Source organism: Falco cherrug, chromosome 10, assembly GCF_023634085.1.
Source record: "Falco cherrug isolate bFalChe1 chromosome 10, bFalChe1.pri, whole genome shotgun sequence".
NCBI lineage: Eukaryota > Metazoa > Chordata > Aves > Falconiformes > Falconidae > Falco > Falco cherrug.
In genome coordinates, this window is record NC_073706.1 from 36,813,444 (window position 1) to 36,832,767 (window position 19,324).

Consider the following 19,324-nt stretch of genomic DNA (forward strand, 5'->3'; position numbering starts at 1 on the left):
TTCTTGCCAGTTTTCAGAGCGAAACTTCCCTAGCTGCCAGCAGCTCCTAAATTTTCCTGATGATCTCCATATAAGAAAGACATTTTTTACAGTGAGAACAACCATTTGCTTGGAACAACCTCCCCAGGGCCATGGTAGAGTCCCCATTGCTGGAGGCTTTCAAGATAACAACTGGACAGGGTGCTGGATAGTCTCATGTAGGCTGCCTTTCCCACAGACGGTTGGACCAGATGATCTTTTGAGGTCCCTTCAAACCTGGGCTGCTCTATGGCTCTGTGATCTCCTGGCTATATTTGGTCAGCCTAGAAGTTGCCCTTAGTGCTGTTTAAGACTTTGAGAATAAAATCTTCTGTCTGTAGGAGTGACCTGGTCATTGGGGTCCCTGCAGCATCATTCTGCTTTGTCTCCAGATTGCTGCATCTGCTTGTTACTTACCTACCGAGGTGGTTAGCCTGAATAGTGACTTCTCAGGTGCTGAAATGACTTGCCCCCAGCTCAGCTTTGTCTTCTCTTTGATGACTTAATGGGAGGAGAAGTCAGAAGCTGCTGCACTCTGAGATGAGCAAAGTTGATTTTCCAAGAGCAACTTGTAATGAAGACTCTCCAGTGGAGAGCCACCCAAGGCTAAGATGGAAAAACTTGATGTGGTTTGGGTTGAAAACCCAAACCAGCAGCATCACTGGTATGAGCTGGAGCGGTGAGGGCTGGTTCTTGGGCATTAACAAATTCTGGTGACCATAAGCAGACCTTTTTTTTTGGGAGCCCATTACTGATTGTAATTGTTCTTCTTGAAACTGGTTATGTGGCTTCCGAAAATCTCAGCTGGTTTCTGGAGCCTGGCAGGCGTCCAGCAGACAGCCTTCATTGTGCAGGATGCATTTGTGCCTTCCCATCACCCCCAGCCCCTTTGGGACTCCTTGTCCCTGCGCACACCCTAGCCTGGTGCTCACCACGCTGGCTCTCTGCCTGGTTGCCACCGCACTCCACCTCACGTCAAATCCAGCTATTGGGGTAAAATCACCCAATTCTACTTCAGACACGGCCACCAAACTTTACCTGCTGCCCTGTCCTTTCCAAGAAATTCTGCTGGGGGGTTTCCTTTGCTTGTTTTTCCCCTTCTCTTCACATCATTTAAGGAGGTGTCTTGACCCTGGCTGGGGAGCTTCAACAGCCCAACTGCCTCTTGGGTTTTTGTGGCTGCTAGGCTCTGAAGCTCCTTCAATACGCATCAGGAGGTGCGGCTTGTGTCTTTTTTCCCTTCTGCTGGCAACGTTGCTGTGAGGATGTTGGTGTCACTGGCCAGGCTTTGTGAAGAGGGGCTTCCTGCGGGGTCAGCACGCTCCATTGTGCTGGCGCTTCCCCTGCAGCTGGCTTCCTCCCTCCTGCAGCGCCTAAATATAGTGGGAGGCATTGTACAAGCACAGTGCTGGTGAGAAATGCTGTCCGGAGGGTCCCTGTGCTGGGGCTGCAGGGGTGGCGTTTCCATCACCACCTCTCACCGAGTTGGCCCTTGCATTGGCGCTTGCATTGTTTGGGTGCTGGTGACTTTTGTTTTAAGGAGGGAAGAGGCAGGAGCTAAAGTTCACCCTTTCCCAAGTTCAGTGTACCTGTAAGGGGATTGTAAACAAGTCAAGACCATTATTATGTATCTGGGTTTTTTTAGAGAAGGGTTTCAACTTGGCTTAACTCTGCTCTCAGCGCATGCGCTTTAAACTTTGCACTTTATCGGATCGTTTAAAAGCTACAAAGATAAGAAAAACCTTAAATGTGATGGCTATGTACAAGCAGTTTTAATCTTGAGCTCTGTTTATACTTCAGTGCTGTTCCTAAAGGGGAGTTGACAGTCTTGATTAATAACTATAAAAACATTTTGACTCATAGCAGAAGAATACATTTCATTGAAGGAATGTGTCTCCCAAGCACTAGCAAGATTCACTGTATTGCTGTTACCTCTGGGATGCCCCATGTATGTTTATTCTCATGATGGTAGGGTGTTTTTCGTTACTGTCAATTAAAAGTGGTGACTGCAGTCTTGCCTCGTTTGTAATTATTTCTTTGATTATTTTTTGCATGTGTCAAATTGCTTTTGGATGGAAAGTAGGATTCACTTAGAAAACAGTAGAACAACAATACCTGAGAACAGTAGTTAACCAAAACCACACTAAATATATGAGATACACCAAGAGGAAGCTGTTTGTTTTTTTTTAAAAGGAAACAAATTTAACGGAGCTGGTAGCGTTTGGCCGAGTAACCACCATGGCCTCACCAGTCTCATGGTTATAGACTGTGGTGATTACTTGTGGCAGCAGACATGAGCCTTGAGCTAAGCTCTTGTTTCCTGAATGAATAAACTTCGGTTCTTCTGTTTTCAGAGCCTCAGACCCAACCCCACCCCCTGCCTCATTTCCAATCTTTGAACTAGTTATGGAGTAAGTTGGCTTTGCAAATTTAGTAAGTTGAAGTAAAAAAAGTAGTCTTTTGTGTAGAAGGGCCTATAACAAAGAAGCCAGATTATATTAAATGAGATGGCTTAAGCAGTGCTTTTCCCTTGGTTTTGTGGCTTGTCTGTCTTTAAAATGTTAGCCAGATAAATATTTGTATGATGTTTGATATAAATAAACCATATGCCTTATTGTTTATTTTAAAAGTTATGCTGACTAATCACTTTCATCTCCTCCGTTTAAATGTTTTAAACAGCCTGCCATGGGAACTCCCATACTACAGCTTTGAGGATGCTATAAAGCTTTGTCTTGCCAGCTACATCCTCTGCCTATTACTGCTTGAGCTCGCTGCGTTTCCTTTGATTTTGGAGATGATGCATTTCTTAAAGTTCTGCTGTTAGCAGCTACAAACACTTTGAGACCTGACTTGTGCCTGTTGTGTTGTTCTACTATGTCTGCTGCCGCCTCTGCTTGTATCTTCCAGGCCTTAATTCTGCACGCCCATAACGAGCCTCCCCGGGCAGCCCGACTGTCTTGCCAGGCACTCGGATGCTGCTGTACAAAGCTCTGCAGTAATGTGTCGGTCTCTCGCTCTGCCTTGCAGGAATCTACATCCTGATTGCAGTCGGAGCTGTCATGATGTTCGTGGGGTTCCTGGGATGCTACGGTGCTATTCAGGAGTCTCAGTGCCTTCTGGGAACGGTAAGAGGTGCAAAGCTGTGGATGCTGCTTGGCACTGGGATGTCCCTGCTGGGCAGCACGTGGCCGTGCCTCCCTTGCTGGAGACTTTTCCAGCAAATGGGCTGGAAGGATGCATGGGCGCGTAGGTGGGAACTAGCAGACCTCTGCAAGGAGCAAGGCAGTGCAGTCTGGCTGAGGGCATCTCTGCCCAGCCTGCTGGAGCTCCAGCTGAGCCGGCAGGCATGCTGCAGGCTCCTGCTCGTGCCTGGTTGCAGGACAGAGGCTGAAGCCAGCAGCATAGCAGAAGAGGTGCGAACAGCAGGACTCTTGGAGATTCATTCTCCCTGTTATATGTGAAAACCCCTGCCATGGTCTAAGCAAGCCCTTTTTCTTACCTGATGTCCCCTACAGCTTCCCCTGTTGCTTCATTTTAAGGCTGCCTGTGGCAATTCCAGTTCTTCTAAGGGATCATCTACTATTTTTATCTGTTGGGATGAGGAAACAGCAAAGATTTCCCAAAATGTCTAGTGAGGACGTCTAGGTGCATCCTGGAAAATCCATTACTGAAGTGCTGCAGGCATTCTTGATGTGAGGCAGCAGCTTGGGATTTCTGGCACAGGATGAGCTTAATTGTATAAACTGTGGCCACAAAAGCCTTTGCCTCGGGGCTAAGGGAGCCCCATTTATTTAAAGCAAGTTCTCACACGTGTTCCAGTGTTAAAAAAAAAAAATATCAGAGGGGTAAAACATTAACAAAAAAAATTTTGGAAGGACTTTCCAGCACTTGGCTTCATTGGACTGGAAGATTCTTGCTGGTGGTGTGGTCACCCATGGGTGTGGATTCAGCCGGGACAGAGCAAAATGGAGCTGCTTTTCCTTGCTATCACAGACACTTCGCCTCTAGTTGCTTCTGTTTGCCATTGAGAAGGGGGTGCTTCTCACCAGCTTTTATCAAGCACTTCCGAACATCAGTGGATGAGAGCTGCTGTAGGAGTTCACAGGCATTGTCATTGCTGCTGAGAATAGGAGGAGCCCGCACACAAATCTGACAAGGGTTGTTGTAGCGAGGCCTGGCAGCTTTGGATTATTTTTTTTTTGTGTGTGTTAACGCAAGCGATTACAGAACCTGAATTACCCCTCCCTCTTAAAGTTGGAAAGAGGATTAGAAGGGCAGATGGTACAATGTACCTGAGGCCCGACAGGGAAACCGGCTGCCTTGGCTGAAATTAGCAGCTCTAGCTGCTGTGCGCTGCACGTGTTTGCTCATGCCTTGGCTCGCCAGACTGGAGACACCTCGCGATGACGCTTTCTGCTGGCTGAGGATCCCACCGTGCTCCAAGAACATTTCCAGGCAGCTTCCTCAGGGTGTTGCAGGGAAGCAGTCGCTGTGCCCTCTCCTGCAGCCAGCTGATGGGGGGACTATAGGCTTACTGCAAAGGGGGAAAGCACCACAAAGCTCCACACTATTGAAATCCTGTGCCCAAGGCAGCATGGCAGCTAAGCGGCGAGACCCCAGGAGGGCGGGAGGGGGCTGCTTGGCATGGAGCAGGCTCTGCTCTCTGGGAAGGGGCTGGGGCACATCCTGACCGGGAGCACCGCTGTGCTCCCATAGCGTCAAGCTGCATCTCTGGTGTGTGCAGCCAGCCTGCAGAACTGCGTCTGCAGGAAGTTGCGCCTCTAAATCTGGGATAAATGAGCTACCCTGCACTGGCGGGTGAGCGCTGCAAGAGTGAGCCCTAGTACTTAAACACAGAAGTTAAGTACTTAACCACGCCCGCGATTTAGGGTGATGTGATTCCTTGGGGGGGATGTGGGACCCAGTCCCCCAAAGACGTTTCTGGAGAACCAGGGGCAGATAGGTGTTTAAATAAGAGCTGGTTGTTCAGGAACTGGACAAAGATGTTGAAAGTCCTTTTCCCGCTGTCAGGACAGTACTACCGATTCCATTTTGCTGATAACGCTTTGCTCTTCTATGTGAGAGGCAGGTCATGGCATCATTCTGGAAACTCCTGTTTCCTCTGGTGTTGAAGAAAATGGAACAGGGCTTTGTCTGGAATAGAGACTGCCCAGCAGCCAGAGGCTGTTGTCCCACCCCATGCTGTGATTTTTGTCTTCCCCTGGCAGCTTCAGCTCTTTTGCTTCTTTACTTCCGTGGCAACTCTCCCAGTCTGGGGCTTTTCCCAGGAAGAAGTCACTGAGGGTAATGTTGTTGTGGAGGCAATGCTGGCTGTGTGCGGAGCATGCCTGTCCATGCCTTCTCACTTGACCCTGATGTGTGAGCTTTATGGCTTCCCATTCCCAGTCTAACAGACTGAACATCACGACATGATCCTGGGATCTGAGCAAAAAGTTAGAGGGAGGCTTTGGGGGGATGGCAGGGAGGAGTGCTGGGACTGCACAAAAAGGGTGGGACTGTGAGAGAACATCGGTGTTAGTATTTACACAGAAAACTGCAGTAGCCTTGCAGGGCTGTGGATGCCAAGAGAAGTGGCCATAAATCACACCCTGACACCCTGCAGCTCTTCGGCAGCTGAAATGTGCTTTTAACCCTGCACTGGCAATTCCCGTCCTTGGAGCATCTGTGGCAGAGCAGGAAGCTTGTCTGGATGGCCCTGCGGGTGCATGAAGAGGAGCGCTGTGTCTTGTGGCGCACAGGGCAGCCTCACCCCTGCCAGCCCCTGTGTGGGAAGGACTCTGCTAATCCCAGCTCTGCCATTCCAGTGGGAATTCTGGACATGAGGTGGCATCCGATGAGTTATAGGAAAATGTGTTTGGGCTAAGTGCGTGTGTGAGAGAGAAAATGGGTTGAAGTCAGGCAACACCTTGCTCCGATCTCTGTCAGTAGAAGTTCTGCTTCACACCTCTGCCCACCTAATTGCTGCTCTTGCCTGTAGCCAGGCATGCTGAGTGTCCTCTTGATTTGTCTTTGCAGTTCTTCACTTGCCTGGTGATCCTGTTTGCCTGTGAAGTTGCGGCTGGCATTTGGGGATTCGTCAACAAAGACCAAGTAAGACGACTCAAAAACCTGCGTTTGTGGGACTGGGAGGCTGGGGCAGAACCGCAGCAGATCCCGGTGTGAGCTGTTTTGCTCACAAGCTGCTCCCGGACTGAGTCACGGGGGCTTGGATTAGTTGTGTGACCCAGGCAGGTCACCTAACTCCTCTTGGCTGGGCTGATGAACTTTAAATGTGAGCACTTGATGGTAGCAGCTGCCACTCGCAATATGTAGTGCAATGTCTGGAATAAAAATAACCCTGTCTCGCTCGGGTCTCCTCCTTGCTGCCACAGTCAGTGACCGCATGAGTTGATTCATGTACGAAGTCGTGAAGGAAAGGCATCTGCACAGCCTAGGTGCCAAAGAGCGAACCCAGCTGCGTGGCCCCGATGGGAGGGAATACCGTACAGGGAGAGCTTGTGTCTGTGTTAATGGGATTGCATGGTGCTGCCTGCTCTTTGCCAGTATCATATAACCCACTTGGGCTATTCATCTGCTAGGACTGAGCTCACTGGTGATTGATACGCTGTGCACACGTGAGGGGTAGAAGTGCTGTGTCTGTCCCAGGCACCTGGCGAGGGACTGCTCGGATAAGGTCCTCTGCCTGGAGAGGATAGGATTAGCCAAAGGGCAGGACTGAAAATTGTAGCTTTTCCTTCCCCCTCCGCTCACCTTCCCTTCGCCGCCTTGCTCGCACACGTGCAGAGTTTGGGCTCAAGGAGCAAAACCATTAATGTATGGGAACCACGGCCATGCTGCAGCAAGCAGCGGGCTGTTTGTTGATCACTCAGCCACCGAGGGTGTGGAGGTGAGATGGGGACTACTTGGCAGAGTAGGAGATGTGTTCACCAAGAGAGGTAAGCCAGCTGTGTAAGGAGGTGGTGGCCTGCTCAGCTTTCACAGCGTGTAGGCCACAGGCGACCAGCTCAGCCGTGAGTGGGAACACCCTTGGAGTCATTCACTGGAGAGAGCATGACTTCATGGCAATAAACTCTTCCGTGGCTCAACATACAGTTATGCAGGCAGGGTGCTGTTTCCTAGCAATTTAGGAGTTAATTCACCTTTGCAGAGGGGCTGTGCCTCCCGCACAGGATGTTAGTTTGTGAATCCCGAAGAGTCCAAGATGCGCAACTGAACTGACAGCAAAAAAAGCGAAGCCTGAATAAGGAGGGACCCTGTGGCTGTTGCCTTCCGTCCTGGGGAGAAGGTGCTTGGCCACCTGAGCATAAAGCTGAGAAATTTAGGATTTGCCAATACAAGAGTGGTGGCCTCAACCCCTAAAATTGATTTTGCATTTTGAAGTGAACGGTGGCCGTTTGTTGGCCCCAGAAGCTTTTGCAGCCTTGGTGATGAATGGGCTGTTTGGGAGGCCCCGCTCATAAGGCAGGCAGCTTCTCCCGCCTCAGCTGGGGCACCTGGGGCGCAGCGTGGGCTGGGAGGGAAGCGCTGAATGATCCCAGCCGCTGCGAGCTGCTCCCGGTGGGGACTCCGTTCCACCTGGGTTTGCAGCCCCTTGCGGGGACAGTAGTCTTCTGCCGTGTGGGCACAGGGTGCTCCTGCACAAAAGCTGAAGGCAGTCTGTCCCTCAGCCTGCCTGCTTGGAGATGCTTTAGATACAGGATGGGGAGGCAGGGGGGAGGCAAGAAGAAGCAGGATTATTTTTTTCCACGTACCAGAATCGGATGTTTTGATCGGAGAACATCACCCTCCAAAGCAAACTTTTTTGAGCAGTGATGGAGAAATGCTGGGATAATTGACTGAAATCATGCTCCTTCTTGCTGCAGTTTCTTTTTTCATGCGCTAATCCAGCCTTCGCTGTCAAGAGCAGATGTTCTGGGAAGCATTTTCCCTTTTGTACGTGCTTGTATTTTTTCCTTTTGCTTCTCTTGCATGTCCTCCTTTCATCTGTCTCTCCCAAATTATTGGAGGGTGTTAGAGGAGAAGCCGCAAGGCCAGTTTCCCTGAAAATGAAAGAGTTACTGCATTGTGGAGCTGACCCCCATGGGTGGCTGCAGTTTACCAGCCCAGGTGGCAGGGCTGGCGTACCGATAAGGCTTCTCATATAACCATTTACAGGATGGGGGACCCAGCCAGAGTTTGACATCCATCTGAAAGCACCTAAGCTGCCCAACCCAAATGATCCACCTCATGCAGCTGGAGTGTGCAATCTTTTCCAAATTCCTGCCATCCCCTCGAAGCCAGACAGCAAGCCAGGGTGCTATAGATGGCCTTGCTTGTGCACCCCACCTCCTCCTGACCTCCTCAGAGTGTCCTCCCTCAGCAGCCTCGGTGGGAGTTGTGTTGCCTGCTTGTTTTGTCTCCATATGTCAGGTAGCTCAGGACAAGCTGTCTCTGCGTTCCTGAGCCCAAGAGCAGATCCACGTGGGCTGAAGGCTGTCTCAGATCTTGGGGTTCACCCTCCAGGCCTCGGCAGTTTGGGCTGCTAGAGAGAGCTCGTGGAGCACTCCGGCTGGCTAGTGGATGAGGTTCTCAATATTTGCTGCTCTTAACATGCTGTAGCTGGCGGGACGTGAGCCTTATGAAAGGCAGGCCTTTCTTCACACACTTGTGCAAGTAAACGGGGTCCAAATCTATTTAAAAACTGCTCGCCCACCTGCGAGTGCCATTAGAGGGAGCATGCCCCCTTCGGGCACGTCTGCTGCGTGGGTTACCTCCTTCTCTAGCTGAAAGGGAGTTTTTCCCGTCTTTCCTAGATAGCCAAAGATGTGAAGCAGTTCTATGATCAAGCGTTTCAACAAGCGCTCATGGCAGAGTCAGATGCGAGCAACGGGAAGGCTGTAGTGAAGACCTTTCATGAAACGGTAAGATGTCAGCAGTCTTGCTGCATGCTCTGCTGGGGCTGCTGCGGTTGGCCAAAGCAGCCGCTGGTGGATGGGACCCCCCTGCGGGCTGCGAAAGCCACCCAGTTAACTTCTGCGTGTGGTTTGTCAGTGGGTAAGTGGTGACGTGCGACTGTCACTGCACATAGACTGATCCTCCCCACCGAGGCAGAGGCAGTAAGTTGAACTACAAGTCCTCAGGCAGGGAATGAAGGCAACCCTGGATTTTTTTTATGCTTAGGAGCAAACTGGATCAAATGTGTTCTAAGCACTGTGATTTTGCTGCCTGCTTTCCAAGCTCTATGTAGAAATTTCCATAGGGGTTCCTTGCAGCCAGAGGAAATGAGAGTGTGGGAGGAAGGAGAATTAAAAATGTGGGTCAGGAAAATGAATGGGAAAAGCAGGATCTAAAGCAGCTGGTGCTACATGCAGGTCTTAGCCTGTCAAGTTTGCTGTCCTTACACTCAAGAAACAGAGTTGTGCCCTCTTCAGTGTTCTGTCCTTCGCACTGTGCTGGGAAGTCTGGCCCGAGCTCTGATGAAGTTGCTTTTCATTTACCTCAGCACCCCTGGTTTAAGTAAAATTCAGTGGAGGAAAACTGTTGCTTTTAGGAACTAATCCCGATAACTCCTCTGCTCAGCAGGAAACAAAATCTCTGGGGAGAGTTGTGTTCACTGTCCTCCAGGATACCAATGCCAGACCTGTCTGGGACTATTGTAGGAAGTAGCTGCATTGCATGGAAAGAAAAAAAATTAATTTGGAGATTTATATCCCCCCTCCCTTGTTTCCCCCTACAAGATGGTCTTAGGTGGCTTCAAGGATGTTTAACGGTGGGGAGAGCATTGCGTGAGTGTTTGCAGTCTGCTAATGCTGGGGGGTTTGGGGTTTGTTTGGGGGTTTTTTTCTTTCTCTCTCTCTCCATGTAGCTGGACTGCTGTGGTCCTGACAATGTAGTAGCAGCTGTCACTCCTGTTTGGAGAGATGACCTCTGCCCGAAGAAGGACATCCTGAAAAGCCTTATTGAGGTAGGCACAGCTGCGCGTTGCTCAGCACAGCTTCTGCGAGGAAACTCAGCTGCCAGGGAAACTTGGGGATTTATTGGGAATTAGGTAAAGGGTGGAGATTTCATTTATTTGTGGGTGGCGTAGAGAGCTGTCAGAGGTTCCTGTCAGTTCGTCCTTTGCTGTTCCCGCTTGAGGGGGCTGGCAGGTGTGGAGGGGTGAAATCTGGTGGGAGGTCTAGAGCCAGGACCCATGGATGTGAGCAGGACCAGGGACCTGCCTTTCTGGTTGCTGGGGATGGGTGACGGGAAAGCACCCTCTCTGACCAGCATGCTTCTCTGCTTCAGTCCTCAAGCTGCCACAAAAAAATTGATGAGCTGTTCTCTGGGAAGCTGTACCTGATTGGTATCGCTGCCATCGTGGTTGCCGTGATCATGGTAAGTGTGACTGCGTGGTGTCCTGCTGTTGGGGGATGTGGACAAGCCGCCTTGGGGTGCCCTGGTCCTGTTCTGGCTGGGCTGGATCCATCCCTCTCCAGATGCTTCTGCAGCTTGGCGCGCAGCACCAGCCCTCTGTACCCCAGCTGCTCTGGGACATGGCAAGACCAGGGGCTTCATCATCCCTCCAGGGGATTGGGACGTCAGGGCAGGCGCCCGGGGAGCGCAGTAAAGCAGGAGCATCTGCAACGCCATCCAGAAGGGCAGAGCACCATCAGCCTTCCTGGCTGCCTCCAACACCACGCGTTTCTCGGGCTGCTGTATTTTGTCACTGGGGTCTGCAGTGGGAAGGGATTTGCTTTCTTTGCCACGGTGGGTTTGCTCCCCAGTGAGCGGTGGGTGGCGTGGGCTGGTAGCCTAGCGCCTGCCCAAAGGCTGGGCTGTAATGCTAGAGGGATTCTGAGCATTTGCTGCAGCTTGCAACAGTACCACCACTGCTGTCCTCGAGAGAGGGGGGGAACATCATCTTATCTCGAACTGGCCATCTCCTAATGAAAACAGCAGCAAAGACACAGCGTCTCTGCCCTTATCTCTGGCATGACAGTGTTTATGTGGAGTGGGGGACCTTGGGAGAGGGGGGAGCTCCTGCATCATACTGGCAGGTGCCTCACTGGTGCCCTTGTGTCTCCCAACAGATCTTCGAAATGATCCTGAGCATGGTGCTGTGCTGTGGCATAAGGAACAGCTCCGTCTACTGAGCCGTGAGAACTGGGGGAGGGGAAGGGGGGAGCAGGGCAGACGGCGCTAGAGGGGACCCCAAGTGCCACCAAGTGACCAGGAGACATTTCAACAAAAGACAAAAAAAACTATGTATATAAATACTTCCAGTATTACCATCCAGTACTTATCATTTTTATTTTTAAGTACTTTTTTTTTTTAAAATAAATAAAACTTTCCCGTATCCTTGTGGCTGAGTTAGTTACACATCAGTTTTGTGTGATGGGGAAAGCTGCCATAGCAGCAGATCGAGTCCTTCCTCCCACTTCCACAGCCCCCGTAACTCAGAAATAACGCTGGTGGAAGATGTGCAGAGGAGAAGGCTGCAGCCTGTTACCGGAAAACTTTGCCTTGGTTTTTACTCTCTTATTGAACACCAACTTTTTTTTTATATATGTAATTGGATGCTGAAGCAGAATTTAGCATTTTTGTTCATTTGTACTTATCTTTTCCTACCATCACCCTGACTCCCTGGCGTTTCCAAGCTGTCTGTAGGGAAGCCTGGCTGACTGCCCAAAACCTGGGAGAGAGGGAGAGGAGAGGAAGCAGCCCCGTCACCTGGGTGCAAGTGTCCTGGAGGAAATGCAGGCGCATTGTTCCTCTCCGACCTGTTTGTATTGTAGGTCAGTCCTCTAACAGAAGTCACGCTTAATTTTTTTTACTTTCTGAAGAGTCGGAATGTTTTTGGCTTTTTGTTTTTTGTGGGGTTTTTCTTGGGGCTATAACTTCATAAACTGGCTCATTTCCATTGATTCATTATGTTGAAGGAACAGTGGCTGGGGGTGAATTTTAGTCCCAATTTTTCAAATATAACAAACTGAATATTGTCGCTTTCTAACTTCCTTCAATGTTCCTTTATAGACATATGGTTTTGGGAAAGTCTAGTTCAGAACTAAGTTTCAGCTGTTAAGCTAATGCTTGCATACAAATGATACTAGAAAAATGAAGAAAACATTTTTTTTCTAAAGAAAAAAAAAAAAGTCTTTAACCTTAGAAATCCTGCATTTATGTACTGCAGGATGATGCTTGGGGGGTGCCCAGCCATATGCATACACATTTAAAATGTCATCTTAGCATCACTCTCTTGTTCAGTGAAGCTTTCGTTACTTACAGCATATTGTCGCACACTGTAACATTGCTGGGAAATTTTCATAACCTGATTTTGGGAAAAAAAAAAAAAAGTTTATTTTTAAGACCTTCCACTTCCAGTTACATCAATGGCAGGAGATCAGCTTATCAAAGCCAGGGAATTCAGGATTTTAGATCGCACTAGTTAAAACGCTTTCTTGTGACCTGGTAAGCTTTGATTGCCAGTTTGATGTATGTGGCTTCTGTTGTATGCCACGCCATTACCATGTAGATAGAGGGAGAGAGTGACCCAGGAGCTATGTAATAAAATCAGAGCGTCTCTAAAAAGATTATATGTATAGTTCTATAGATATATATTTTTAAGCAAAGCCTTTTCCTTAGCAGTAGGGGCACTTGAGCTGGGAATGATAGTATCTCTCAGCTCTTTGCCACCTCGAAACAGGTAAGGGGAGGAGTTGAAACCAGTGATCATCTTCCCCACTTCAGGAATACTTCTGTTTCTTCAAGTATTTCGCTCTCCCCCTTTGTTGCAGTGAAGAGCTTCAGATCAGATCAGGAGGGAGACCCGCAATCATTTTAAACTACTACCTTGTCCACTGCATGTGGCTGCCGTGGCCTTTGCCGCTGCTGGATAGGAAATTCCTGCACTGGGGCAAACTGATCCGTTTGGAGGCTTTTCTCCCCTTCCCCTCCCCCTGCTTTCCTCTTCCTGCCTTTTAGTATATAGGGCCTTTTAAAAAGTATATAGGTAAATATATATATATCAAGTTGTGCTGGGTAAGAGGAGGAAGTGCTTCAACAGAACTTCGGATTGAGGGGTTGGACAGGGAAGGATTCAGCCTTAGAAATAGCCTTAAAGCAACACTGCCCTGAATGTCCACGTTGTGCACTTCGAGAATGAGGTGAGGTTTTGCAGTAGGTAACCCCTTCCCGGGCTCCCCAGCATAGCTCCTTCAGGTCATCTACTCTGGTGTGTGGCTATATGTATATGCATCAACCAAGCATGTTTGTTTACATATATGTGCATCGGGATTGTTAGCATACAGAATGGATGTGTAACTTGCTGCCTTTTTTGTTGACTGTTGATAAATGTGTATAAATATGCCGTTAAGCATTTCAGTTCTGTTTTCTTTCCTTATACCGTATTTTTGATACTGTTCAGTATTCAGTTGATGCTGTGTATGTAGCTGGAGCTCTGTTTGAAGACGGACTGGGTACGGACTGGGTCTCGATGCAGGTCAGGTGTGCCCATGGGCAGTGTAGCTTTAGGGGCCTGGGTTGTCCCAGGCGGCAGCACTGGGGAGAAAGTGGTACTTGGAGTCTGAGAGCTGTGGGAGGAGGAAGGGCAGGGTGTGTGCTCAGACCGTGTCCCACACAGGCTGCACTTGCTCTTCGGTTCGTTTCAGAGGTGGCTTGTACCTGTGAGCAGCTCCTGAGGCAGCTCCCTGGGCCACCTCCTGTCCCTGTGGCTGCTGCGGGAAAGGTGCTGCGGGAGGGTAACAGCCAGCGGCCAGGAAGGTCGTGGGAGGGGGCGGATGGAGTTTTGCAGAGGGGGTAATGTTTCCTGCGGAGTTACTCACTGAGGGGCCCCATGTTCCGTGGAGTGGTCATCAGCTGTAGCAGGATGCTCAGTCCTGGGAGAAGCGGGACAGAGAGGAACTGTCATGCTCAAGAACAACGAAGTAGCTGAGAAACCCTCACAGAAAAAAGCCACCCGCTTGGGTCTCCTCCAGCCTGGTGTCCTGTGAGGCTGGGCCTGATTTAAACTGAACTAGAGAGGGAGCTGTGAAGGGCTGAGGGGACTCGCCCTGTTGCAAGCACCAAGATCCAAAAGTGACAGTGCTGTTCCGCCAGCTGGTTGGTCCCAAAGCTGGCTGAGGTGAAGGGGGAAAAAAACCCACTTAGGCAGAACCCCTGCCCTGCCGCAGACCTTCTCCTGCACACCTGCACATTCGTGTGTGCAGCATGGGGCTCTGTCCTGCTCCTCTCCACACCCCCAAAAATCAAACTTGAGGATGAAATTGTGGGCTATAAACACAGCCCCCTCCCTCTCCAGGGAAGCATCCTCCTGGAGCTAGTGACAGCTGAGAAAGCGGCTGTGAGCTGAAGCGAGGAGGAGGAGGAGGAGAGGCTGGCGGGGAGGAGGAGAGTCAGTTGTAGAGGTCTGAGTTCAAAGACCACATCAAAAGGTCAAACAGAGCCGCTGACAGCTTAACTGAATGCTTGGGATTTTTTCATAGTGAAGCATGCCACAAAGCAGTGTGTTTAACTTCTTTCTGCCTTTTTTTTAAAAGAAATGAAACAAAAATCAATTTAATAAACATTTCTCATAGTGTGCATAGTGTGATGAACTGCTGCAGTTTTACAGCCCGTTAACCTTGACACCAGGATGCTTTGTGAACCGGGCATGGGTTTTTCCAGCCTCTGGGAGGGGGGCCTGTGGGCAGGCTGGAGACGCATCCAGAATGGTGCTGAGGGAAGGCAAAAAGGTTGCTTGCCGGCAGCAGCGGCTGCTGCTGCAGCTGTCCCCTGCCTCAAGGGAAGGGGGGTACAGCTGTAGGGGAGCCAATGTGGATTGCGAGATAGGGTGACTGTGCTGAAATTTAGGGGGGCTGCGATGGCAGCACTGCACAAGCTCGAGGGGCTTCACCTGAAGTGACTGAAAATGGCCCAAAACGCCCCATGCTGCCACCCGGCCAGGAGTCGCTCAGATTTTTGTGGATGATCTGGTAGTGCCGCCGCCGCCGCCGCTGCCTGCCCCTCCGCACCGTCTGGGGAAGCCTGGCTGAGAGCGAGCAGGGAGGCCAAGTGCTGTGATCCCACAGCTGCCAGCCTGTCTGCCCTGCCGTGAACTCGCTGTGGCTGAAGCGGGACTGTCCTGTGGTGGCCACCAGCCATCGCCATCCCGGTATGGAGCGGGGGGATGCTGGGCCGGGGAGAGCGCTGCCACAGGGCAAGGCAAGCCCTGCTCCCGGCGGCTGTGCCCTGCTACCAGACCGTGCCCATCTGTTGTTCTTTCACTTGTTTATCTGAATGTTAATGGAGTCTGACATAATGACTTCTGGAAAGAAAAAAAGTTATATTTAAAAACAATAAAAAAAAACCAAAAAACAAAGCAAACCCCCTTGTTAGTGGCTTTTTAATGATGTGTTGTCAGCTCTTGTTTCTTTCCATTGCCTACAGATTTCTGCCACGTCTTCCAAGGGAACAGGCTTGTCTCATTCCTGTATTCAAGCAAAATTTGGGCTGCAGGGAACACAGTCCTTAGCTGACCCTCGAGGTGGTTTCCCATGAATGTGATGCTCTTTGCTTTATGCCTTCAAACATGTGGATTGTGGTGCTGTGTTGTTGCTCCAGATGGGGATGAAATTATTCCTGCCTCTGGAGCTAGGATTAAGCTGATGCGAGTCACTGTCGGAGACAGGCTGGCGTCGTTCAACAGGGGGAGAAAGGATAGTGGAAACACTGGCAAAGCCCAGCGCGTTTGGCACCCAGGGCGCGTGCCTCGGGGGCTCAGCCTGGGAGCGCAGCTGGGATCTAAACGCAGTGCCCCCCCCACCCCCCCCTTTGCACCTCAGGTCTGAGCGCTAACACTGATGTGCTGGAAGCAGGAGTTGTATGTGATGCTCGAGTGATCCACTGGGAGAGGACTGGGCAAATCGGGCCCCGATCAAGGTCCCTGAAGCGAAGGGGTCCTGCCCCGTGGGAGCAGGGGCAGCAGAAACCACTGTGGGGGGGAGGGGTGGGTGCAGCGCTTCCAGCCCGCTTGTTCTCACGTCGCACCAACACCCCTGGCTTACGCTTCTCTTAAATCATTTTTCTCCAGGGGTCTGAAGGACTTGGAAAGTCACTGGAGATGTTACTGTGGACTTCCAATTCCAGAAGTACAACTGTGGAATTTATTAATTATTTTTTTTTGTGAAACAAGAATTTTCACAACATAAAAATACAGACGTGCATTTTCATAAGCTAGACCAAGCTGGGATTTTTTCCAGTGGAATTCTTTTCCTCCTGCCTCCCAAACTGTTTTTTAAAAAAAACCCTCTAGACTGTTTCAAACGAGAAGTTTTGGAGGTATTTTGTGCTGTGGCGAGCTCTGTTTTGTAAGCCTCTCTGGACTGTGTGTTGTAAGTAGCAATGTGCCTGTTTCCTACTAAGACAGCTGTGGCCGACGTGTAAATTGCCTACGTCCACTCCCTGCTAAGAGGTTGTGTAAGCTTTAATCAAGACTCGCGGTGTTCCCACAGGAGGGGAAGGCCCAGCCAGCTCCCCCGTGCAGGAGCCGGCTATGGCAGAGGTTTCTGTGGAGGAAGGCAGCCTCGCCGCTGGACCCTGGCCGTGCCCTCCCGCTGCCTGCCAGCTCGCCACGCCAGGCCCAGCCACGAGGGATGTGGCAGACAGTGGCTGTGCTCACATTCCCGCTCCGAAGTGCCCCGTGCTGGGCATGGCAGCATGGCCCCTCCAGCTAGGGAGAGGAGGAGGGCGTTTCAGCTCCAGGGCAAGCTGCTGAGGCAGTAAATTTCAGCAACCTCACTTACTGGCAGGGCCACGGCAGGGCTGGGAAGCTGTGCCGAGAGGAGGCGATGGCAGTCCAGCCCCCAGCGAGGGAACATCTGCCACCGGCGGGTGCACAGGCTGGAAGCCCCCGGTGCGGTGGGTACTGCAGCCCTGGCTGCCCCTCGCAGTTTCAGCCCGGGGAGCGCCCGATGGCTGCACGGGGCAGAACCTGAGCAGGAGGGTGCAGAAGCGCAGTTCCCGTGCGAGCGCTTCGGCTGAGCTCTGGCGGCTCGTCTGGCGCAGGCGGCCTGGCACTGTCGCTTCGGAGCCCAGGGGCCTGCAGCAAACAGAAAATGGCTCCAGCTGCTCAACCTGCCGCAGAACGGGAACCCGCGAGGTGTTCACACTCGCAGACACATCAGAGGGTATGCAAACTTTGCAGCCAGGCATGCTAGCATGGACCGCCTGACAGTTCCCACTGGGTTTAGACGACCTAGCTCAAGTGCCAGTGCTTGCCAATAACATTTCTAATAAACATTTAATCACATTTTTTCCTTTTTTTTAAAAAGGTGGGTTTTGGCCCTGCTTTGCTAGGGAATTCCCTCATGTTAGAGCACAGCTTTGCTGTGTGCCGAAGCAGTGTTGGTGTTAGGCCAGGCGAGACAGTGTGCACACAGGACCCTGCCTGCTGGCTGTGAGTAAACTGCTAGGACTTCCTCCAGCAAGGGTTGGTGGTGGTAAATGTGAGGCCCTGTGTCAGCTACAAAGTTGTGTTGCTTAGTGAAGCTCCTACAGGTCGTGTTCTAATAAGAGGTCTGGGGAGTTTCAGGGTTTTGTGGTTTTCGGGGTTTTTCCTAGTGCTAACGTCAAGGCCCTCAGCTGGTTCCAATAACCTCTTTCAGCCCTTCACTACTGCTGTTAGTATCAGGCCAATGATAGGAAACAAAAAAAAAACCAAAAAAAAACCAAAAAAAAAGAGAAGCAAGAATCAGAAGGGTTTTTTTTAAGTGCAAATATTCAGTAGCCAAATTGAAATGAACAGAGACCTGCACTGGTTTTGTTTCTCTCTAAAGTTTCAAATAATTGCAGTGAGTATTAATTTTTGCTCTTAAATTACTTCAGCGGCCTCCCACACATGCAGCATCTCTAACAGAAAAGGGGTTGCAGGTTCTCCCCGCAGGTCCTCTCCAGGCCGGCAATAACATTGACACTGTGAAGAATCCAGTCAGTGGGGACCTTCGTAGCCCACCTGCATTAGAACTCATTCCACAGCAGCTAATGTTATGTGGGGGAATGTAACCTTAGGGGGGAAAAGCACCAACGTGGGTAAACAGCACAGGAGTAAATCAAACCTCCGTGCGGGTGAGCCAGGACCAAATGAAAGTGCGAAGTAGAACAGGTAAGCGAAGCTTGGTGTGGAGCAGGGGCAGCGAGCGACAAGCACTGAATCCTGGAAATCCATCCCCCAGGGAATTGCCAGGCCATTTGTAGGCTTGCTTTCCTGCAAATGGGAGAGGGAAACTCGGACTGTTTCCTTCAGCCTGTACCTGCTCCGGCTCAGTGTGCCTGCCCTCTCCTAGCAGAGAAGGGTGCAGAGGTCACTGGTGTGCTTTTGCTTTTTGCCTGCAGGAGAATACTCCTTTCCTCCTCACCTCCCCTGTGGAGCTCAAGCATCAGCTGCATGTGGCCGTACCAGACATTTCCATGCTCCTGGGTGCAGGAGATGGTGAAAATGTATCTGATTGCTCTGTCTGGCGTGCAGGATCTGGCCAGCCGCTAGGGAATCGCCTGCCACCTTCCCATAGCCGCGAGGAGAGTGGCCAGTGGTCCCTGCCAGGCGCCTAGCCCAGGCTCTGAGCGCAGCAGCAGCTTGCCGGTGAGCAATGGAAACACCTACTGGATGGGGGCCAAACGGCAGATTTATTTGTAAGAAAGGAGCACGAGGCGCCCAGTAACGGGGCTGAGACTGGTGTGAATCTGCACACACCACCCCCGCGTGCGGGGATGTGCTGGCTTCCTGCAGGCGAAGGAGCCGGCTCCTCGGGGCCTGCGCACCAGACACGGCCCGCTCGCTTGGATGATGTCCCCGTGCTGCAGCTCAGATCCGCCTTCCAGCCCCCGCCCCTCTTCCAGCCACCTTAGTTCATGCTGGCGAGAGGAAAACACTTTACCATCTGTTCGTCTTCAGAGTCTGACTCATAATTTTCATTTCAGCTGTCGCCAAGCAATAGCGAAAATCCCAACACGCCAGCGTATCCACCGCTGCAAACTTGTCTTGTCCTCAGCCACCAGGGACAAAGCAGCTCACCCCCAGTTCTCCGCAGCGTGCAGTACTGAAGCTTCTGCAAAAAGGCAGGAAGGAGGAAAAGGGTGCAGTCAGCTTCTGAAGGTGACCTTGGGCGTCAATGTACGTGGCCTCCAGGCAAAACCCGAGAACTTGTAGCCTCTGGGGGTGGAGGAATGGGGCTTGTCCCTGAAGGCACACACATCTGCAGGTGATGGAGGTAGCAGAGGTGGCGTTGCCCTCTGCCCCTCTGAGCCCCTCATCTAGCAACTGAACCAGGGT

General features: G+C 51.0%; 1 protein-coding gene across 1 annotated transcript in view; it reads left to right on the forward strand.

Annotated features, from left to right (window-relative positions):
- The window catches only part of CD81 (CD81 molecule), a 33,371-nt gene extending 19,991 nt beyond the window's left edge, over nt 1-13,380 (forward strand). Inside the window, exons 3-8 of the mRNA XM_055722242.1 lie at nt 3,046-3,143; nt 6,055-6,129; nt 8,832-8,939; nt 9,884-9,982; nt 10,306-10,395; nt 11,091-13,380. Of these exons, the coding sequence (XP_055578217.1) occupies nt 3,046-3,143; nt 6,055-6,129; nt 8,832-8,939; nt 9,884-9,982; nt 10,306-10,395; nt 11,091-11,153 (533 nt within the window). The 3' untranslated portion in view covers nt 11,154-13,380. The remainder of the gene's footprint in view (nt 1-3,045; nt 3,144-6,054; nt 6,130-8,831; nt 8,940-9,883; nt 9,983-10,305; nt 10,396-11,090) is intronic.
- Nucleotides 13,381-19,324: the final 5,944 nt, after the last annotated feature.